Source organism: Equus przewalskii, chromosome 10 (genome assembly GCF_037783145.1).
Source record: "Equus przewalskii isolate Varuska chromosome 10, EquPr2, whole genome shotgun sequence".
Lineage (NCBI taxonomy): Eukaryota > Metazoa > Chordata > Mammalia > Perissodactyla > Equidae > Equus > Equus przewalskii.
This window is the reverse complement of record NC_091840.1, coordinates 51670032-51693594: the sequence shown is the minus strand read 5'-3', so window position 1 is coordinate 51693594 and position 23563 is coordinate 51670032. Positions and strand designations below refer to the sequence as shown.

Here is a 23563-nt window from a genome sequence, read left to right as displayed (position 1 = left end):
GGGGTTTGTGGTCTGTCTTCAGGATGCAACCTGACAACCACCGTGGACTGACGCTCGAAACTGCAGCTCCCCGGCCGCCCAGACCAATGCCACACCTTCCGAGGCTGCGGAGACCACAAGGGCTGATGTGTGTCTTTCCAGACGACAGGCAAAACGCTGTGGGCTGCTCTGCAAGTATTAGGCTTAAATCCTAAGAATTTCAAAAGCCCTCCGAGACCTCCGGTCTCCCTCTAATGAAAGGCACTGCAGAAACCCAAGGTATGATTACCACTTCTGAAAGGAAGAAAAAAATACTGGCTCACAAAATATCTGTACTTGTGCATCAACAGATAAGGCTGTTTTATAATCCAGTTCCCCAGAGAGCCATTTATTTTGGTGAGGCCAGTGTGCATAGCAGACACTGTAGAAGCCATCAAGATAACACGAATAACAACCCAGCGGACTTTTGAAGTGTAAACATAAAAGTCTATTAAGAATACAATGTTGGTTTAATCCCAAGACAAAAAATTTACTTAATGAAAAGCACAACTCATCTCGAGAAGGAAATATCGATACCAGCTGTGAGCAGAAAATGAGGGGATTCCTTCCAGGGAACATCTGAATTTCAACCCACTGCCTTTCCAATATTTACTCTGGACATAAAGTCTCAAATACTTTTCCGAGGATCTCATCTTTCTACAGGAGGAGGAGGTCAGAGAGAAGTCTGGGCAGGGCCAAAGGAGACCTTGGCAGAGTCTGGAAATGCACAGACCCGCCCCAGAAGGTTCACCCTGATGCAGCTCTGTGTCCCTTCTCCGGGCGGCGGGCGGCGGGCAGCATAGCGAGCAGCCTCCCTGCCCACCAGGTGCTAATGAGGACCCCCGCAGAGACCCTCACTCCAGCTGCTGTGGGGCCAACAGAGATAAATGACAGCCTTGTGCGGCTGACACACACCAACTGCACCTACCAGCACCACGCCAACAACCAGGACATGCCATTAAACTCCTCTCTTGAATGACACTTCTCAGCCACTTCCTAGATTTTTTTTCAATATGTTTCAGAGAAGCAAGGGGATATTGAGCACTAGGGCAAAAGGAGAAGGCCCTATTAAGGCGGATTTTCCGATGACAAGCTCTGTTCCACCACCTTTGAGAGAGACCCCCGGCCCTAAAATCAAGAAAGACCTGGCCATCAGCAACACTTGTGGATGCTGAGAACCCACAAGAAAGAACTTAAACCCTCTTCACTTATATTCCTAACTCCCAGCTCCCACTAGGCCTGATGGCTAAAATAAAGGACAACTTCTTATACACAATTTCATATTTAAGTATGTACGAATATAAGAAATATTATAATATAATATAACACAACACAACACAACTAGGGAACCACTTCCAGTTCCAGCAAGAAATAACAAGTTGTTGCAACTTTTCTCCTACACATGGCTATGTAACTGCCGTTCATGTATTCATTCATCTAGCCATCCATGCTATGGGGAGGTAGCATAGAGGATGCAACAGCACAAAGCACAAACATCAGGCTGGAGTCCCAGCTCCACCACCCACTAGCTATATGGCTTTGGGTAAACCATTTAATATCTCTAGGTTATGGTTTCCTCATCCGTAAAATAAGGATAATGATAGCGCCTATTATTAGCATAGTCACGATGATCAAACGGCTAAATTAATGTGAATGCTTGGTAAAAAATAAGCCCTCAAGGGTTAATCATTATAATGACAACAATATAATAATTACCATGACTATAAAAACATTCATTGATCTACAGCTATGTGCCAGACTCTGGACTAGGCAGCAAATAATTTTAGCCTTCTGATTTTCCAAGAGTCTTTAGCGGGGCATTGGATTTCTCAATGGCAATACCACCGACATAACCTCCCTCTCTCGCCGGGGATGATGGGAGGCCCAAGCACCAGAACGATCTACAGCATGAAGAACCCCCTCCCAAAGCCATGTTTAAACAATTACGAGCATTATGTTGCAGGTACCCAGGACCATAGGAGGCCAGCCCAGCACGGTGCTCATCTTGCAGAGACGTCTTTTGTGTGGGTTTTGGGTTTCAGCTGGGCAACGCAAAGCCATAGAATGAGTCGCAAAACGAGTTTTCATAAGCTCCCCCTGTCACAAACCAGGCAGGGGTTCATGCTGACATCCCCACAGTAAGATTAAACAGCATGCTTCGTCAGGCACTAAATACTAACACAGCTCCGACGTCAGGGGGACGCTGATTAAAACTGATGTCAATAATTTATGAAACACAATATGGTCTTCAGATGCTCTTTTGAAAAAAAGGAAGGGGGGAAAAAGGGCCTAGCAACCCAGGTGGTTTAAAATTGTTCATGCATTTTCCCTTGAATGTACACACCCCCCCACCATGCATGGATGCTTCCTTACACGATGAATATAAATGCATATGTGTATAAAAGCATGTGAACACTGCTGATACATATGGGCGGAAGAAAGAATTTAGTTACTCCACCGAGAGCTGTCGAGGCTGTAACATTATACATAGTCTTGTCTTTCATATTGTTTTGAGGGTGTTTTTTTTTCCCCCGGAAGAAATCCAAAATTGATTTAAAATAAAATTGGGCTCCACAAAAGTTCACATTTACTCTCCGTAGAGAACTCAACCTTGAAACGACACCAAAAAGAAACCTTGACCAAAGAAAACCTATAGGATATACGGATTTCTTAGTAATCTGAAAGTACCTCAGCCCTATGAAGAAAAAACATTTAGTCAAACAACATCAATGTTTTTTAAAGTTTTAGGAGTTTTTTTTGAGCGGGGTGGGGCAGGTTAACCTGGGGAAAGATGCCATTTTAGTCTATTATAAATCACGTCTCATTATTTTATAAAGGCAAAGACAGAAGAAACTAGCATGGTGATAATGCTCCATTTTTATCAAGACTGCTTTTTTGGAATAAAAAAATATATACTTCTTTACTTTGCCTTCATTGTAAATAATCCGGGTAGCTTGACTTTATATGTCAACAGTGTGAAATTCACAAGATGGGATTATGTTGGGGGAAAAAAACCTGAGCCACTGATAGTACAAAAGTTAGTGTTTGAAGGATTTATTAATGCTTTTTCCTAGCACAGTGCCCTGTAGTGTCTCAGAACACCTGTCAAATACTAATTCATTCCGATATCTCCGCTACAGGGCCTTTTCATAAAAAGCTCGACCTTTAATTGTAAATCACTTTTAAATTGTCTTTGCTGGCTTTCTCTTTTGCAGAATGATGGAAAAATCACTAAGACTTCAATTAAGACTTTATGAGAACTTCACCCTGATGTTGCCAGCGACATCTACAAGGTATCAGAGCAACTATTCAAAAAGGAAACTATAAATAACTTTAACATAGTTGAATTGGCTCTGCTTTTAGGAGATGATTGAATAACTGCTAAGATTTAAAGATACTTTAACTACTGAGAATTAACATATCTTCAGTAAAAACTGAAAATATTGTTACCGGATTATTTGTCATGTAGATTATGTACTTATTAGGCCTAATTAAACTTTTGAACAAAAAGGCTTGCTAATTACATTAGTTAATATGTTGACTGCTCAATTTGGCTAAAAAAAAAAGCAGTCAATCTAATTTGTGCACATGGTTAGTGCTTTGGTCAAAAGACAAAATCCTAAACTATAGAGATTATTTCAAATGCATGACCATTGTTATAACAAATGCTGGTTAAGCCTCCACATCCACAGGGACTGGGAGAGGATAGGGGGTGGGTTGTGAATTTGAACAATACCAACTAAGACGAATCTTCAAGCCAGTAAAATGTTACCACAACATCCAGTTTATTCTCCTCAATGTATTCACTTGAGTTTGTCCAATTAGACCCCACGGATGACAATGTGAAGTTATCTTTCATACTCGCGTACAAACTAAAACTTATAGCAAAACCCTGGGAGGCCCTTTAAATGTCAATAAAGGGTTCTTACGCACAAAAGGAAGAAAAGAAAAGAGGAAAGGGGGAAGAAGAAGAGATGGGAAAAACCAACACTTCTGAAGGAATTGAACAGATCAAAGGAATTTCATTCTCAAAGAGCCCTAAGTCGGGGTGTAACTACTGTCTGGCTGTGGAATCCTGAAAAGTCTCCTCCAACTGGCAACCAGTTCTGTCCCTTAAAGGAGGGGCAAGAACAATTAGGTGTGCAAAAGCGGGACCCACTGAGTGCAAAAATGGAGGCCCTGCCATGCAGCCCAGGACGCCGGACTGGGCCTCGGTGCCCACCCGGCTCTCCAAGACATGTTTTCCATTCGCTTGCTCAAAAGTCTGCATCCACAGTCATGAGGCACAAACTATTCGACAACAACATGACACAATTAATCAGAACCAGACCTCAAAACGTGCGTTTGTGGGGACGAGCAAACTCTGCCATGTGCCTCAGAGGGTGAAGCAATTGAAGAGATTCACACTGGCTGTTTGGGGTTGAGGGATGGGGGAGGAAAAATACATATGTTCCCAAAAGATGCACACCAAATGGCACATTTGCAAACTAAATAATTTTCATTAAAATAAAATGTGGGATTTGGAAATTTACATCTCACACTGGAAAAGTTCAGTATTGTCTTCCTACCTTCTCTCTCTCTCTCTTTTTTTTCCCCCTGGGGAGAAACTGATGCCAGAGAGTTTCTACAGAAGCAAAGTTGTACAATTCAGAAATAGAATGAATCCCTTTTTTAAGTTTCACTTCTGACTCAATAATATTCATCAGTGCCAGTCTGGTCAGTTTTCTCCTTCGGGACCCAAAACCCCATTAAAACTCGAGAATCTGGTCCCTTCGTTAATTCAAAACTGTTTAAATTTCACCAAACCCTGACGCTCACAAAAAAAATCTGGTATACTTCATTTTGGGCCAAGATTGAATTAGTTTAAAATAATTACTGAACTCTCCTTTGTAACCTGTAGATAGTAATTAATTTAAATCACATCATTCTTCTGCTAACACAAACACGCTGTCCAAAAGAAAAAAAAAAAAAATCAAACCATAAAAGACAAATGGAGGGACCAGGAGTGATACTCGTCGGTACCGACCTGGCCCCAAACTGCAAATCCCTCTGCCATCCCCCAAGGGACTTGCAGCTGTGGAGCTGTAACTTCCCGGGACCCGGGCCTGGGTCCCCAACAGCGCGCCCAGCTGCAGCCCTAAGGAAGGGGGGATGGAGCGGATGTGGATCCCGGGGTCCCGCCAAACTGAGGTAATGCAATCAGTGTTTGCATTTGGATGAGGGGTTAGGGGGACCAGTCGGCAAATTTTCTGTAAAACCCTCTCCCCGCAGCATTTCCGGCACTTCTTCCTGGCCTCGCCGAGCGCACTGGGTGAAAACCCGAGTGTCCACGGCCAGTGCCACGCGAGTGAGTGGACCCGCTCTCTGCCCTCCCGGGTCCAGGACATGCCGAAACGCACCTCCCACCAATCCCGCGACATCCACGCAGCGGGCCATCCTCGGGTGCGGCTGCCGCCGGCGCTCCCGACCGAGAACCGGCGGCTGGGAGGCCCCGGAGCAGCCTCCCGCGTTCCCCGCCCGCCGCCCGCGCCCGGGCTGCGCCCCACTCACCTACGCACTCGTTGGCCTCGCGGGCAGTGGCGCGCTGCCAGGGCCGGTCGTAGTGGAACGGCTTGCAGCGGTCGCACTCCGGGCCGGCGGTGTTGTGTCTGCAGTCGCAGACCAGGCTGTCGTCACGGTCGCGCACGCAGCGGGCCGCGTGGCCGTTGCACTTGCAGCGGCCACCCACCTGCAGGTCGGACACGGCGTAGAAGTACGAATCGCGCGCCAGCTCCGAGTCGTCCTCGTTCTCGTCGCCGAACGTGTGCAGGCGGCTGAAGGCCACGCGGATGTCGGTGGCCGTGACCCAGTCCTGCAGCACCGGCGAGTTGTCGAAGTCGTGCGCCGAGGGCCGCCCGTCCAGCGTGCTGAAGGCGATGAGGCCGCCCGAGAGCGGGCGCATGTCGGTGTGCGAGTCGGTGCACACGGCCTCCTGCTCGTTCTGTTTGGTGATGGGCGCGCGGTGCGGCCGGTTGTACATCTTGCGGCACTGCGTGGAGTAGAACTGGAAGGGCACCCACGTGCGCCCGTAGTCCATGGACTTGTAGATGGCCATGGACTCGGGCCGTGGCGAGCAGAACTGGAGGCTCACGTAGGTCACCTCGAACTTCTTGCCGAGCGACAGCGTGAGCGTGACGTTGTGCGGGAACTGCAGGTAGTTCTCGGACTGCCAGCACGTCAGGTTGTGCGGGTTGTTGAGATCGGTGAGGAAGGCGGGCGGGTGCGCTTTCTTGGGGTCGGACGCGTTGCAGAGGTGGCAGGAGCGCAGCCGCTCCTCGCCGCGCTCGCTCACCACGCAGTAGCGCGCCGGGGGCCGGCCGCAGGTGCTGGACACGCGCACGTCCTTGCCGAAGGCCGCGTTGACAAAGTCGGGGATGCAACGGCGCGGGTGGCCGTTCTCGTCCGAGCAGGGGTCGGGCTGCGCCGCCTGGCCGGCAAACATGCTGAGCCCGGGCCCGCCGCGCACCGCGCCCACCAGGCAAGCCACAGCCGCCAGCGCCGCCAGCGCCTCCCACACTGCGCGCATCATGCTGCGGCCAGCGTGCCCCGGCCCCGCCGCGCCGAGGAGTCGGTCCGCCCGCCGCAGAAGGCGCCTGCGGAGAGAGGGGAGCTGCGCTCAGCCAGCCCGCCCCGCGCCCTCCACCCCCGGCGGGGCGGCGAGCGGGGGCGCAGGCAAACGCCCGGCTTCCCCGGCACCAACCTCGCGGCCGACTGCCCGCCTCGCTCCCCAAAGTCCCAGGAGCAGGCGAATCTGGGGGCCCCCAAGCCCGCACCGCCCGCGCTTCTTCCCGGCCGCGCCGCGAGCCGGGGCGGCGGGCGAACGCTCGGCTTCCCCGCCACCGCCGCCTCCACGCCGCCCGAGGGGCATGCCCGCGCCCGTCCGCCCGGCCGCAGCCGGCCCGCCTAGCACCCCAAGTCTCGGGCGCAGGAGAGCGCGGAAGCCCCCGACCCCGCACGGCCCCGCGCCCCTTCCTCCCGCAGCCTGGGGTCCCTCTCGGCTGCCCCAGCTCGCATGCCCGCCGGAGAGTCCGCGTCCGGGACTTTACCTCTGGAGAGGGCAAAAGAGAAAGAAAAGTTTGCCCGGCCCTGCCGGGGAGCCCGCGCGCCGGACGGCGGAGAGCCTCTCGCTCGCGGCGTGCAGGCGCGTCCCGCCTCAGCGCGGGCTTGCCAGCTCCATGCCCGGCGCGGCCGCCGCTGCCCCAGCCCCAGCCCGGCCCGGCCGCCGCCGCCGCCTCGCTCGCCCGAGTGACGACGCGGCCGCCGGCTCCCGCCGCTCCCGCCGCGGTCCGAGTGCTGCCCAGCCCGCGCCCGGGGCGCACACACACTCACGCTCGCTGGCGCGCACTCACACACACGCACGCACGCCCCCGAAGGCGCCGCCGCCGCCGCCGCCGCCACTCGCGCTGGGAGTGGGGGGCGGAGGGGAGCGGGGGCGGGGGGCGGGGCCGCCGGGCGGGGCGCCGGCCAATAACGTCGGCGAGCAGCCGCCCGCTCGCGAGCAAAGTTTTAACCCCGGGAAAGAAGAAAGTTAAAGGGAAGCGGCCCGGGACGCGGAGAGAGCGGGAGCGCGAGCGGGTGGGAACCGGGAAGCGCGAGAAAGAGCAGCAGAGACAAAGAGAAAGCGAGAAGAGCGCCCGGGGAAACCCCGGAGAGGGGGCTGGGCCCGGCGCGCACCCCGCGGAGGGAGGAGGGGCGGCCGGGGACTGTCAGCCTCGCCCCGGCCCCGCGCTGCCCGGAGAGCCCCGCAGGTTTCCGCCGGCCCCACGCCCGGGGGAGCGCGCGGGCGGGGGGGGGAGGGGACGATTTTCTCCCTCTGGGTCCCAGCCAAACACATCTGTGTTTGTTTTCTTTGCTGCGCCGAGGTCGGGCCTTCCTGTAACCCAGCCCGATGGCCCTGGTGGCACCGCGTACAGGGCCGTGCCCCATTGGGCAGACGGCCGGGATCGTGTGGAAGAGGAGGAGGATGCAGCCTCTGCCTACTCACCCCTCCTGCCCGAAGCCCCTGGGGTCCCGAGAGACGGGGCTGTTCCCTCGCCACCCCCGCATCGTTGTCACCGTGTGGTGGGCCTATCTGTCGGAACGCGGCGCCTCTCATGCATGGGGCGGGGAGCTGTGCTGGGCAGGAGACTGAAGGGGAAAGAAGCCGACAGCATCTGGGCACTGGCCAGCGCCCCTCGCAGAAGGGTCTGCCAGGCCTCAAGCTGGGGGCAGCCCAACCCTCCCCAGATCCCGGGAGGCAGGCTTATGGGTACTTCCTGGCTCACGTTTTTAAGGGTGCTATACTGTGTACTATCGCATGGGAGCCCCCACAGCAGTTTTGCAAAGTAGGTATTAACTCCGTTTTGCAGATGAGCAAGCTGAGGTCTCAGGAGGTGAAGAAACTTGCCCAAGATCTCCCAGCTGGTAAAAATCGAATCCAGGAATAGAAACCTGGGCTCCTTCCTCTTCTCACATTTGTCAGATGGATAATCCCACCCAATTATAGTCTTACGGGGCATCCTTCAGGCCACCCAGCTTCTCCTCCTTGTCTCATTCTCTGCCACCTTAACAAAAGGACTGAGGACAGGGACGGCATCCTTTGACCGTCTTGCAGCAGCAGTCAAAGAGCTCTGGGGAAAGAATACACTGGACCGAGAGTTTGGAAGTGAAATCCTGTTAGTTTGTTGCTTTGGGATGTGTAATCTAGTGCTAGACCTGGATTGAAAGCCCAGGCTCCTAGCTCTGGCCCAAGGGCTGACTTGCCGCATTGTCTCCACTAAGTGCCTTATTTTGTCTTAGTGGCATTTTCATAAACTCTGAGAATCTAAGAAGCGGCCTCAGGGCTCACCTGGCCTGGCTCAGTCTCCTTGAAAGAACGCCTTCCCCAGCCTCCGTGAGAGACGGCCACCCAGGCCAGCTCTTCCAGGGATGGGCGCTCACCACAGCCCAAGGAAATAACTCCTCTGCATTGCAGGACAGCCTGTATTCATCCTCTCCCCTGGACTAGCACTGTAGCTTTGCCTTCTTGTGCCATTTACCACTCTCTACACTGTTTATTTATGCCTTGCCTTGTGGCAGAAAGGATTTCGGGTGACTTACAAGGGTACTTAAAACATGGCAAAATAACATAAATTAGAAAGTGAGGTGAGAGGAGATAGAGGAAATGTTAAGCCATGATGGACCGTGAAAGCCCCGTGGTATCTGAGAGGCAGCACAGCAGCCTTTCACGCACATTCTTTGGAGCCAGATTGTGATGGTAGCAAGTTTTGCATCTTTCTATACCTTGGTTTCCTCATTTGTAAAAGGGGTACAATAATATCTACCTCATAGCTTCGTAAGCATGAAATGAGTGAACACATAGGATTATAGCTTATAATATGTATACATACATATTGTACTTATATAATCTACATGAATATATGTTCACATATATGTATATGTAAATAAATGTAAAGCCAGGCACATAGTAAGTGGATGTACACGTGTTAGTTCTTAGTCTTAAATTGCTGGATCTTTATAGAAATTTAAAATTATTTAAAGAAAAACATTTAATTGCATGGAAAGATGTTCATGACATATTATAAAGTGAAAAAAGTAAATTACAAAACACTATGCCCCAAAAAACACTATCACAGTCTACTTCTCATTTTTATTTTTTTCAAAGTAGGCATAAAAAGACAACATTGTTAATTGTGGTTATCTCTGGATAGTGAGATTACAGATGATTTTTATTTATTTTTGCTTGTATGTTCTTGATTTTGTGTAGTAAAATAAGAAGGAACACTAAGAGAAGAAAGAAAAACCAAGAGGGAAGACAAAATGGAGATGGGAATAAGCTGAAATGCACCCTGGAATGCCCTATTCACCTCCTGTGGGCAGGCTACCAACTTGTCCCTAAGCTTTCCCGCAGCCAAAGTGAAAAGGAGACCATGTCGGTTACACAATTCTCAATGTCCATGAGATAAAAACAGACCTATTACTCAAGAGAATTACAACTATTCTGTACTGAAATCAGACAGGAACTTCTCCCGGGGGGCCTCATAAGAGGGACACACTGTGAGGTGATGAGCAAAGGTCCTCGACAACATCCCCACACCGGTCACCGCAGTGAGCTCGAGGGGCAGATTCTCTGGTGGCCCACAATCTAAGCTGGTGGCGTCGCCCACAAGTCAGGAATAGACGGTCTGGCAAGGAGGAGCCTGAAAGAGGCAAATCGGAGCCCAGCGCACCGCCCACCCGACTTGGGTCGATTTTGGGGTATCTACAAGACTAGATCCCCGAGTGCGCGCCAAGCCGTCCCCCTGCTTTGGCTGCTGTCCGCAGGGCTTTTGAGGGATCTTGCGTGGCAGCAGGTTTGCAATTGCACTCCGGGCGGGGGATAGCTATTCCACGTTGCCAGCTGAGCTTATGCCACTGGTCTTCGGAAGTGAGGGGTGGGGGGCACTTTCCACTTTTATTGTGGTCACTTAGGTCTAAACTGATCTTCTTTAGTAGTTCCTGGGGGGCAGACTGTCACTTTGTATCCTGGAGGTCTGGAACATTCTGGGACACAGTAGAACTGGTCTACGTCCATTGAAAACCCACATCCCTGTCGCTCGTACAGTTGGTCCAATTCCAGTCCCACACAGCAGCCCAGACCAAGACTCTGCCTCTTCGTATTTTCGAAATCAGCCCTCTGTTGTCCTCTGTTTTCTCTCTCCTGGGCAAACTCTTCCCACTTCTTTTAATGAGTTCTCACAGGGCACTGTTTTCTGACCACTCTGAAGCCTCTCCCAGTGCCCTCTCATTTGTCAGTGTCCCTTCCTAAAGCATACTGCCTTTTGAGGGAACAAATGAAAAAAACAGATGTCCGAGTGTTGTGAGAGCTTCTCCAAGTGAGGGTTATAAATACACACCCGAAAAGGCATGTCAGGCTCTGAGCAGCAGGATCCACGGTACCAACTGGAGTTCAAAACACAATAGTGTGGCTCTTGGGTGAGAAAGCAAATTCCCAGGTGTTTCTGCAAGGAATGCGTCGGGAGGGGGAGCTGCCATTCTTGGCGCCCAGCCTTACCTGTGAAGCCCGAGGATCATCCGAGGAGGAGGAGGAGGAGGAGGAGGAGGAGGAGGAGGAGAGTGTGGCAGTTTCAGGGAAACTTAGAGGGAGCCAGAGCAGGAGGAAGAAACGGAGACTTAAGACTCGGTATCCTAGAGTTTCAGGGAAGGAGGGGCTGTGAGCAGTGTCACATGCCTTCAAGGTCAAGATAAGATCTGAAAGGAGTTCTCTGGATTAAACTATAAGGAAGTCATTGGTGACCTTGACTAGCAGTGGCAGAGGAGTGGTAGGGACAGAAGCCAGACTGCCTCAGGTTATGGAGTGAATGGGAGGTGAGAAAGTAGAGATAGCAAGTGTAGACAACTTTCAAGAAGTGTGAAAACAAGGGGTCTGAAAGAGATAGGGTGATAGCAGGCAGGTGGCATGCGATTGAGGGGAGGCTGGGGTTTTTTGTTGTTGTTTATAGGATAGGGCTATTTGAACATGCCTAAATGTTGACAGGAAGGAGCAGCAGGAGAGTTGAAGACAGATAAAACCAGCCTTGTAAAACTGGTGGTCAGGCGGTCTGAAGCTTCTCTTGTTTCAATGGAATAGGAAGTGACACCATCTGCTGACAGTGAGGGAGCAGGCAGGAGCATTGGAGGTTTGAGGATGGGGAGAAGGCTTGACTGGGTCATTACGGTGAATAAGATAATGCTCACTGGGCAGATAAAGGTCTTATTGAGGTTGGTGACCTTCTATGAGAAAGAATGTCAACCAGCCAAGTCAGAAGACCCCCACCCCCCAGCAATGCTCTGCAGCCCCGTGTAGACCTAGAGAAAGTCGAATAGTTTGATTAATGTAGAGTTGAGGGTTTGTTCCAGGAGGTGGGACAGAAGGACAAGGAGAAGAGGGTGGCTGATGTGATGGACACCGAGACAAAGCTAAGGAAAGGAGGAAGTGAAGGCAGGCCACAGATGGAAGAGGAAATAGAAAAGCCAGGGGTATAAGGCTATGCTGTGTACTATGGTAGCCAGTAACCACACGTAGCTGTTTCAATTTCAGCTTGAACGAATTAAAATTAAATAAAATTTAAAGCTCAATTCCTCAATTACCTGTGATTTGGATAGCACTAATGAAGGACATTTCCATCATCACAGAAAGTTCTATCAGACAGAGCTGGTCTAGAAGATTCAGGAAGATAGAAAAAGAGATGTGGTGGGGGATAACTGAGGAAATTGTGGTCCAAAAGTACATGGCTGAATTGAGAATCAGAGGTGGAAAATCTCTTGGTGATGGCAAGACCCACTGAAGACAAGAGGTGGGTCCTGCTGGGAAGCTGAGGGGAAGGTGACTGGAGAAACAGAGGCCAAGGTGCCCAACGGGCTGTCCACCTGGGTATTAAAGACACTCAGGACCAGCTTCAGGGCTTGGGGCAGAGACAAAGACTGAACCAAGTGCTGGTGTCTTCAAAGAAAGAGAAGAGTGACCCAGATGGGGAGATGATTCCGAGGAAGAGATGTGGAATGTGGAATAGCTGAGTGGTCCTGGCCTTAAAGGAGCAGGGTGTTGTTGTTTTAATGAAGATGGAAGGGACGCTGGGGATTGAGGAGGACAACAGCTCCCAGCTCCCGGGCCTTGGGTTTGTGTGATGAGGAAGAAGAACAGCCCCCTGAAGAGGGCTGCAGTGTGAGGGGAGGCTCAGGGGAGGGCCAGGCTGTACGGTAAGCATGAAGGTGGGGGAGCAATTAGGGAACAGGGTGAGGATGCAGAGGAGGGCACATCCCAGGGATGAGGGTTACCAGATGGCACAGGCTGAGGGTTTGCAAGAAAGGAGGACAGGAAGAAAGTAAGGGCTTAGGAGAAATAAGATGACCAGAGAAGCCTTCATCTTGGGTCTTGACCAAGGGTTTTGCCTGTTAAATCAAGCATTTATATAATGCTTACTGGGTGTCAAGCACCCTTCTCAGCCCTTTATCAATCATTAACTCATAATACTCATAATGACCTTACGAGATAGGTATGTTATCTCCATTTTACAGAGGAGAAAACCGAGACACAGAGCAGTGATATGCTGAAGATCACATCACTGATAAGTAGAGGAGCAGGGATTTGAACTAAAATGGTCTGGTTCCAGTGTGTGGAGCTCTTAGTCAGCACCTATGGGCAAGACGCTCTTCGCTGACAATGAGCTTTCTGACACAAATGGGTCTCAGCCATCTCTAGACAGGGGAAGGGACTCAGGTCTACCAGAGGTATGAGCTATGCCCTGGCTCAGCTGTGCTTCTGAGCACATCCGGTTCAGTTAAGAGGACAGACGTTACATGATTTGGTTCCCAGAACTCCCAACATAGGCTGGAAATTGTAGCAGCAGAGGCGATCCCAGCATCCAGCCTTTCCAAAAGGGTCAGTGTGCCCTGGATTGATTGTGTTTCTTTCAGAAATGGAAGGAACTTGATGTAGGCAAATCTGGATTCCAATTCACCACTTCCTAATGGTGTGACCTTGACCAAGGGGCTTTACCCATCTGAGCATCAGTTTTCTCGCGATGAAATGGGGGTCATCCCACTTACCTTACAGGCTTGTTAGGGTGATTAAAAAGATGTCTCTGAAAGGAAAGAAGCTGGCACAGAGTAGATACTCAATATATGATAGTTTAGGGTTATTTATTATTATTTTTTGATACTCATAATCCTCAGATCTGGCTCTCAGATCCCTCACTCTGGAAGAATTAGGGGAATCCTCTCATTTCAAGGCTTCTAGAGCCCAGCTCACGTGATCAGCCTCATGGAGATTGCTCAAGAGATCCCAGGTCCCTTGACAGGGTTTCAGGAGATGCAACCATTCTGGAAAAGGTCTAGAGCACGGAAGAACAGGCCTGTAGAGTGTGTTGGGGTTCCTGGAGATTTCTCCCTTTCCTCAGTGTTCTTCATCTGCATCTTCAGCTCAGGCCTCCCCTATCGCAGGCTTCTTGGCTGAGGATTCAGGAGTTGGGCATAGAAGCCCATACAAACCCCAAATCCGCCAAATCCTTTAATCTACCAGAGTTCTTTGAGGGGTGAAAATGCCTGTGGATAAGGGGAACCAGCAGATGTAATTTATTTTCATTTGCGAAAAGCTTTTGACAAGGTCCCACCCTGAACGCTATTAAAATAAAGAAAATGGGTCACCGTGGGGGGAAGCTTTGTCATGGATGGAAGATCGGCCCTGGAGGAAGGAAACAAAGGGTGCAAATAAAAGGACAGTTCTCTGGGTGGAGAAAATAGTGGGGGGCCTTTGAGCCCAGACTTGGGGCTCAGCTCACTGAAGATTTACACAAAATCTGAAGGGGGGACTCTGTCCCCTCAGTGAAACCTCAACGTTTAGAGGTGACACTGGAGTGATGCCAAGAGGAAGGGGATGAGTTGGAGAATCTTGAGAGGTTGTGTGATTAGGCTGTGGAACACAGACAGGTGTAGCGGAAGGTGACGGATTTGGGAGAAAGAATTTCAAAGACTCTTACAGGGTGAAAGGTATCAGTTATGGTCGAAAAATTTTAGGATTCAAGTACAAACTGTTTCCCTGAGACTGTCTGTCTGCCGAGGTGCTATTGGCATTTGGGACAGGAAAATTCTTCTCTGGGCAGAACAGTCCTGCCCACTACAGGATATTTAGCATCCCTGACCCCTGTCCACTAAATGCCAGTAGGTCCCACCCCACACACACCAGTCAACTGAAAAAGGGCTCCTCACATTCACAAATTACCCCTAGAAGAACAGCCCCCACCACCCCATTCTGATCCACTTAAAATTTAGCCCAAGGTGCTACTAAGGGCAAAACAAGCTAAATACGTTCTCAGAAAGAGAACCGGAAATAAAAACAGGATGCATTTAGGATCTTTGGGGAAGTTCTAGTCATCAAATCTCAAAATGCTTGTGGAGGTGGAGATGGCCCATACAGGAACGATTTGACTGTAATAAGTGCTAAGAGCACAATGCCGAGGAGGGGACAGAGAGTGCCAGGAGGGGAGGTGGACTTTAGACGAGGTACTGGGGGCTCTCTGAGAAGGATCCAGTAGAGCAGAGTCAAGGGAGGAAGAGAGCTGTGGGAATATGGCGGAGGGGCGGGGATAAGTGTACATTCCAGGAAGAGGAAACAGGAAGTGCAAAGGTCCTGAGGCAGAACTTGAATTGTGTGAGGAAATAGGAAGGAGGCCAGCCTGGTAGAGGCTTGGAGAGCAAGATGGGGAGCGGTAGGAGGTGACATCAGAGAAGTAGGTACAGGGTATACAGGGCCTTGCAGACACTGATAAGTAATTTGAACTCTTTGCAATCCGTCCTGAGTACCTCCAAGGGCATGGAGTTGCTTTTCTCTTAGCTTTTAATATCATAGACTATTTTCCCTAACTAATCCATGAGCTTCTTGAGGGGGGATCTGTGTCTTTTCCCTCTGAACCCCTAGTGTTTAACAGACTGCCCTGTCACAGAATAGGAGTGGACAACTGATGGTGGTGACCAGCTGTGGTAGGCTGAAAAATGCCCCCCAAAGATATCCACGTCTTAATCTCTGGAACCTATGAATGCTACCTTATATGGTAGAAAAGGGTCTTTGCAGGTGTGATTAAATTAAGGATCTCGAGATGGGAAGATTGTCATGGATTATCTGACTGGGCCCTAAATGCCACCCCAAGTGTCCTCATAAGACAGAGGCAGAGGGAGATCTGACAAGACAGAAGAGGAGAAGGCCATGCGAAGACACAGGCAGAAGTTTGAGTGATGGGGCCACAAGCCAAGGAATACCGGCAGCCACAGAAGCTGGAAGAGACAAGGAGCTAATTCTCCTCCAGAGCTCATGGAGGGAGCACAGGCCTTGATTTCAACCCAGTGATCCTGGTTTCAAGCCTCTGGCCTCCAGAACTGTGAGAGAATAAATTTCTGCTGTTTTAAGCCACAAGTTTGTGGGGATTTATTACAGGGCCCATGGGAATGGAATACACCAACAAATCCCAGAAATGCCAAAATAAAGAGAGTCCCCTGCAAGTCTTAAAAGGTGCTCTCCAAGTAAGGAAAAGGAACAAAAAGAGAGCACATCAACGCTCTGGCCTTGAAGCATTCCTGTAGTTTTGCTTTGGGTCCTCTTCTCACGAGCACTAAGCACATCTCACCGGTCTTTACCTCTGACAATGCTGAGCTCAGCGCCTTCAACCTCAGCCCGCCAAGCGCTTGCTGTTTGTATTAAGGTATTGTAGATTCCCTTTTCTGGAGGCCAGGGTTGCATCACCCTTATAATTCAAAGGACAGTCCAGAAGGAAGTCCAGTAGTCCCCTCGGCCTTTGAGAGAAGAGCAGCCAGGATATCCAAGGATTTCGGTCCACAGCGATGCCGGAGTTCTTTACTTAGAAGTGTTTATAAACTGCGGTCAGGCATCTTCTGTTCTTCCAGGGTCACAGAGAACCACAGATGAGGATCCTTGAGGAGTGGCTGACTGCTGAACACTGACGCACTGAGAAGTGACAGCTACAGAATCTATCCCAGCCACCACCCAGGGATTCAGGACAGGCCCTGCAGCCACCCACATTCCTGAGGGCATTACCGTGAGAGGCCGGGGGAGTTAGAGAATAGGAGAGCGTCCATCCAGGGCTCCGCGGGTTTACAAGGGAGGAAACTGAAGCAGGCAGGCTGAGCACATTGCCCAGGAGCTGATGTTCCTAAAGATAGCTGGGGGTCATCGGAATGGGCTGCAGGTCATTCAACCAACCTAGGGAACACCTGCTATATTTGATTCTGCTAACTTAGGTGGGGGGGAAAAATCATGATTTTGACGGAAAAATGATTACATAAAGTTTCTATGCTTAAAGGAGGAAGCTTTTGTTAACTGCAAAAATGAATTTTGTGGAATAGCTCAGTTTCCCCAAATATCAGTAAAATGAGGCATTGCTGGTCTACACATCACACAAGGAGAAAATCTAAGGGACTTAATTTCAAGAAAATCTAAGGGACTTAATTCCTTAATTTCACTGGATGAAAATAGACATGGACCATTGATTCCAAACAGATGGGGTAAGTGCATGGATTATGCAACCACAATAAGGTATTAAAGGAAGCTGGGCTTTGGGGGGAAGGAGGGGACCTCTTTCTCACTGATGCTGAGATCAGGCAAGGAGTGCCAGCAGGCTAGCCCCCAGAACGATGCCAGAAACCAGACCCGAGGCTGGCTGGACATGACCTGGCCTAGGGAGCAACTTCCTAGCCTCTGGCTGAGCACCTGGTTTATGGGGTCTCCCAGGAGCCCTGGTTCCTAGCCTTGTTCGCAGGGAGTTCCTTGGGTGGTCAGCAGGGTGGCATGGGCCCAAGAAGTCTGTTTGGATTGTGCTCCAATCATGCGCTCTCCTGACCTTTACAGCTCTGTGACCGTGGGTGCCATGGACGGAATGAGTGTGTCGCTCACCCCCAGGTTCATATGTTGAAGCCCTAATCCCCAGTGTGATGGGATTTGCAGGTGGGGCCTTGGGGAGGTAATTCGGTCAAGAAGTTAGAGCCCTCATGATGGGATTAGTGTCCTTTTAAGAAAAGACATGAAATCAATATAATGTTATGTGCCAATTATATCTAAATTTCAAAAATTAAATTTAACTAAATTTAAAAAAAAGAAGAGAGATTCTCTCTCTCTCTCCCACGTGAGGACACAGCCAGAAGGCAGCCATCTGCAAGCCAGGAAGAGCTCTCACCAGAAACCCATCAGCCAGCACCTTGATCCTGGACTTCCCAGCCTCCAGAACTGTAAGAAATAAATGTTTGTTGTTCAAACCACCCATTTTCTGGTATTCTGTTACAGCAGCCTGAACGAATTAAGACAGTGGATAAGTCATTTCATCTCTCTGAGCATCAACTTCCTCTTCTGAAAAATGTGGATAGTAATATTATTTGTCTCCTTCCCTCCTTCCTTTCTTCCTTCCTTGCTTCCTTCCTCTCTTGCATGGATATCAGGAATACGGAGTGAAAAAGCACGTACAAAAGACCCTGAAGTGTCCAAAGCCCTAAACAAATATAACTTTTATAAAGTTGTGTGGAACCAGCTGGCTCAGTGACACTACCATCACCATGGTTACCACAGGGACGCCACCCTCTTGAGAAGATGACAAACTGCCCTGGGCAACTGGAGATCACGTACAGGACAGTGACAACAAGCACTACAGAAAGACTGTACTTGGGTGTTAATAAGCATCAATAATACTTTACTGATTACCAATTACTAATTAATAAGTCAACGAGAGTGAATAATAAGTATCAATAAAAAGTATCCACTTCAGCTTGGGGTCAGGGAGATCCCTCCCGAGTGGAGTGTCATAATCCCCATCCCAATCATAATCCCAATCACAACCATGGTCACAATCATCGTCATAATCAAATCATAGCGGCGCTCACACTTAGAGAACGCTACTCGCTGTCAGGCCCGGTCTGGGAACTGGTATGCTGGGTCTCAGCCAGGGAGCTTGTTGAAGTGATGGTGGCAGTGGAGAGGCTAGAAGTAAAATTGTGAAAAGTTTCTCTTCTTGGGAAAGACAGGGAGGGGGAGGATAAGCCGGACTGTAGGCTCCACGACTGGGGGGTGGGGGGGGGACATCTTTCTTGCTCACTGCTATATGCCCAAAACATAGCACAGAGCTTGGCATGTAGTAGGGACTCAAAAATTGTTTGCTAAGTGAACACAGAGGGGCCCAGCCAGGGTGTGCACATGTGAGGAAGGGATTTCTTGGTGTCCAGGAGCATATCTGGGCTTGAGATTAGTGGGTCTAACTCGGTTCTGCATCCACGCACCTTTGTTTCCCATCAATCCTTTGCTCACATGAAGAAGACTCGCATTGTAGGTCACGTGGCCTCGTTCTAGAACTTGGATGATCCCTGGAATCATCAAAACCCCGTAATCTGTGATACACACACACACCACGTCGTCTCCTGGCTCCAGAGTGGGAGCCAGCCCTTTTCAACGGGAGCCAAGGACTCTCCCTCGGCTGGGTGCCCTCACCCTGGATCCCAAGGGCTCAGGAGGCAGCTGCCTGCTGCCTGGGCCCCCTCAGCTAAGATCTGATTTTCTCATCATCTGGATAGTCTCAGCGACTCGCAGCAAAGGGATGAACCAGGCTGACCTTTCTGGAGGTTTGTTTAAAGCAGAACAATGTTTGTCTTGTCCAAACACTATGAATTACTCCAGAGAATCCTGCCCAGTTTTACAATCCACAGCTACAAACGCCTTACATAAATAGGGACCTGTCCCCTCCCTGGCCCCCCTCTCTGTTCCTGACGGCTTCCCCCAGCCCCCAACTTTCTTCCACTCTCCCAGGCCTCCCCCCTGCCCCTCCTCGGCACACACCTTCTCTCCTCTGAGCCCCTGAGTCGGGAAGAGGCAGGTGTGAGTATTCTGGGCCACAGCTCACACCTGGGTTATTGCTGGCACGGATCCCCTCTGGCGGGCTGCTCTGTCCCTGGTGTGGGCAGGGTTTGCTTTGCTAAGGGGGGCCTCCGGGTACATTTGTACTGTCTGTGTGGGGCCCGCGGTGTGCAGTGTTAGGCCCGGCTGTGAAAGCCTGTTGGTAGGAGGAGGCCTGTAGATTTGGAGGCTCAATGTCCAGTCAGCCTATGGCCCACTTAGACCATTCCTCACCTGGTGGGGTGCTCAGGTCACCCACAGCTGCCCCGTCAGAGGCTGCACATTTGAGGCATCCCAATGTACCTCCTGGAAGTAGACCCACCCACTGTGGGACTCCAATGGGGATAAGAGAAAAGACTGTTCTGCTGATCAAGTGTGAGACGTAGAAGGCAAGTAGGGCTCGTGGTCCTGGAGGAGAAGGGGCTGCTGGGGAAGGTGTTTCTCTAAATATCGTCCCTGTACCACCTGCACCAAAATGCTTTGGGAAGCTTGTTTAAAATGCAGATTTCTGGGCCCTTCCCGGATCCAGCGAACCTCTCTCTGGGGGTGGGGCCAGGGCTGATGCCCAGAGTCTGAGATTCATGACTCTGCCATGAAGTCCACTCTGGTTCAATTCCTCTGATTAACTAGCTGGGTGACACTGACAAGCCACTTCAGGTCTCCATATCACCATCTGTACAACAGCTCCAGAACATTTGAAAGGCCCCTTCCAGCTCTTACTTCGAAAGTGTGGCTTCAAGGAGAGCTGGCTACCAGAACCCAGAGGCAGCAAGGGGGGTGGAAGCAGCCTGGGGAAAATCTGGGGAGTTATTAAAGCTCCAAGGAGAGGTGCTGGTGATGATTTGGAGAGATGCCAGGGAGTATGGGGCAGCATTGGGGGTTAGGGGTGTGAGCGGTGTGTGGGACCCTGTTACTGAGGGTCCTACACTTGGGGCCAAATATGGTCTCATTTCGTCCTTGCTTTCCAGACAAGGAAACTGAGACTCAGAATGGAAGAGTGACTTCCACTCAGGAGTTGGGGAGTGGCATGGGATTCGATCTCCCCTACACCCTGGGACACCCATCTAGCCATTCCAGAAATGCCCCTTCCCGCCAGTTGCTTCCCTGGTCATTCCAGCCTCTCAACCCAGCTGAGGTTCGACCTTGGAGCCACAGCTCCTTCTCCTCCCCCGGCCGGAGCGTCTCACTAGGAGGAAGGGTCCAGGGCTAAATGTGCCCAGCAAGATGGTCGTACGATGAGACCCGATGGCAGGAAAATCAGGCGCCTGGAGCTTCACCCTGGATAGAGCCAAGCAGGCCCTGCCCGCCTGGAGGCTCCACAGCCCGGCTGGTGGCGCTGCGGGTGCGCGGTCCGCGGGGTTAGGGCTGCGGCTGGAGCGCACGATGCCGCTCGGTCAGAGGGCAGGGGCGCCGCCAAGGAAAGGCCCCAGCTTTCCGACTCCGTAGGCCGTTCATGTCCAACACTGAGGGGGTCAGAAGAAAGCAGCCGTCACCCACTCAGCTGATGCCCGCGGGGCAGACCCTCGCGTCCGGGCAAGGGTGACGAGAAGGAGGCCGCAGAGGACACGGTGTCAGCTCCCCGGCCCGCGCGCGAAAGAGTTGACATCACAGGGAACCCGGCACGAAACTTCTCGGGCGGCTCGGGACTGCACCAGCCGGGCCCGGGCTCTACGACCTGTGCCTGTGGATTAGATTCCATCTACAGTTTGGGACGGACGGCTGTGGGCTGCGAGTCCTCCTCTTTTGCAAAACGCGGGGTTCTGGACGGCTGCTCCCCAAGCTCCAGCTCCAGCGTCCACGCCTTGAATGAGCTGCGCCTCCTTCTAGTTTAGCATTTGATTTTCTAATCAAGCTCTTTGTCCCCTGCGGCCTTAACCCAAGCCCCCTGCCTCCCCGTTTCCCCTCGGCCCCCGCCTGGCTCTCGCTCTCGCCCGACTTTCCCGTCGAAGGCGCTCGAGTGAGTGATTCCCGGGAGCCGAGGCCGAGGCCGGCGGGTCCGCGGCGCGGGCCGGAGCTGTATGGAAATGGCCAGAGAAGCGGCGGGCGCGGCGGCGATTTATTCTGGGAGTGACAGCCCCTTTGAGCGCCCGGCGAATGGCATTTTCTGTCTGTGAAAGCCTTTCTTCCCACCTCTGTTCAGATTAGCCCGGGGGATGAATGCGCCCATTATCCAGCCCGCTGACCATTCTGAAACGCCAAATTAATTACTAAGCACTGAATCGGGCGCCGGGGCCGGGGCACCGGGAGGTGTGAAAATAGCAAGCGGCTGGAGATGAGGAAGGCGAGGGGCGCAGCGCCGAGAGGCCGGGCGGGGTGGCCCGGGGCGCGGGCGCGGCGGGGCCGAGGAGGGCTTGGCCGGCCGCCGAGCGCGACCTGCCGGCGTGACCCGGCGCGACCGCGGGGCGAGCGAGCGGCGAGAGATCCGGGCGGGCAGGAAGGCACGGAGCCGGGGTCGCGGCTCCAGCAGGCAGGGGCTCGCCGAGACCACGGCCCGAGCGCGCCAAGTGCGCAGGGCGCCGGGCGGGGGTCGGGCGTGCGCCGCGCGCGGGTGCCTCTCCCCGAAGCACCGCCGGGGGGGACCGCCCCCAGACGGCCCAAGCCCGCGGCCACCCGCGCCATCCCCGCCCAGGCGCTGCGCCGCTCCAGCTGCCCTCCGAGGCCTTCAAAAAACTTGGGCGCCGCCCTCCAACCGCAGCCCCAGCCAGAGCTTCCTGAGCGCGGGGCAGCCCCGGGCCGCCCGCACCGGGCCCGGACTCCGGCTCGGCGGCTCGCACTTACCTCCCGAGGCGCCGGGCGGGAGAGGGAGGCGAGCTCTCGGCGGCTCCCGCTGGAGTGCGCCGGGCGCGGAGGAGCGCGCGCCTTTAAGACTCTTCCCCAAGACTCCGCCAGGTGGTGTCAGGCCGGCCGGGCCCTGGCGGCTCCTCACCCCCGCGGCCATCCTGCTTCCCAGCCCGCCCCGGGCAGAGCCCCAGCCGCTCGCTCGCACTCCGCGTCCGCAGCGCCCGCTCCAGCGGAGCTGAGCCAGAAGCCCAGGAGGACAGGATGGATATAATCTGGGACGCACGGATGCCCAGGAGAAAGCCACCAATCCTACCCGCTCTATCTTGGGTTGGCCACGGGGTTGGAGGAATCTATTTTCTGACCAGGTGCTGGCGGTGGGAGGGGTGGGGAGGAGAGGTTTGAAGAGTGTCGTCCAAGGATATGCGACTCTGTCCCCACTGTCATCACCTCAGGACGCGCCTTAGGTCCGTGCTAAACTAATCCTTTAGCCCTTAATCCAAGATGGCGAGTGACACGCCTCTCCCAGCCACCACTGACAGAGAGAGAGACCTGTCGCCACTTAAAACTAGGGAAATGTGTCATTCACACTCTTGAAACAGAAAAGTTTAAGAGGACCCGAGGGAAGGTTGAAGGAACTCCAATTCATCAGGCGAGAAGCAGGAGTCAGCCTGGGAAGAGCGTGGAGCAGCCCTCTCTCCCGCGTGCCTCCTCCGAGCTCGGGGTGGTGAGGCGGTTCACACGCGCGGCCCCACCCGGGACCCCGCCGCAGAGCGCACCGCTGCCACGGGGCACCGGTGTGCAGGCATAAACTGCGATTCTAGCTTCAGGCGATTATTAAAATTTTACGTCGTGTCTTCTCTTTCAAAAAACATTTTTTGACATTTGTGTTGACATTTCAAACTGCGTTAATAATTAACTCAGCTTTTCTGTCTTCATTGTTTACTGTTATTTCTGTATATAAATGTCTTCCTCACTCCTGAGATCCTTATTTTGATTCATTTCTCACACAACTGAAATGCCACTTTGAGTGACCCTTGGGAGAAGAGCGTGTGGAGGGTGGACTTTTTGAGTCTTTGAGTGTCCAAGAATGTCTCTCAGATAACTTATCGGCAGACGCTAGATAGAGAATCCTGTAGGATATAGGATCCGTAATCCTTTATTTACACTTACAACTCTGCAAGACAGGGATGTTGTTAGCATTAAAAAGGGAAGCGATGGAGAGTGCTTCCTCTGCTCTGTGGCTAAGACACATAGCGGATCTGTGAACATGACTATGTCATTGTGACTACCAGTTATTAGTTAATGATTTGTCATCTTCTGGTTTTT

General features: G+C 52.0%; 1 protein-coding gene across 5 annotated transcripts in view; it reads right to left on the bottom strand.

Moving 5' to 3' along the window:
- NTN1 (netrin 1) overlaps positions 1-22747 on the bottom strand; it is a 186854-nt gene extending 164107 nt beyond the window's left edge. For 2 of the 5 annotated variants that reach the window (XM_070561058.1, XM_070561061.1), the window contains exons 1-2: positions 7104-7384; positions 5569-6650 (exon numbers count right to left, since the gene is read on the bottom strand). In XM_070561058.1, coding sequence (XP_070417159.1) covers positions 5569-6586 — 1018 coding nt within the window. In that variant the 5' untranslated portion in view covers positions 6587-6650; positions 7104-7384. The other 3 variants (XM_070561059.1, XM_070561060.1, XM_070561062.1) reach the window with 3 other exon arrangements.
- Between the last annotated feature and the right edge of the window lie 816 nt (positions 22748-23563).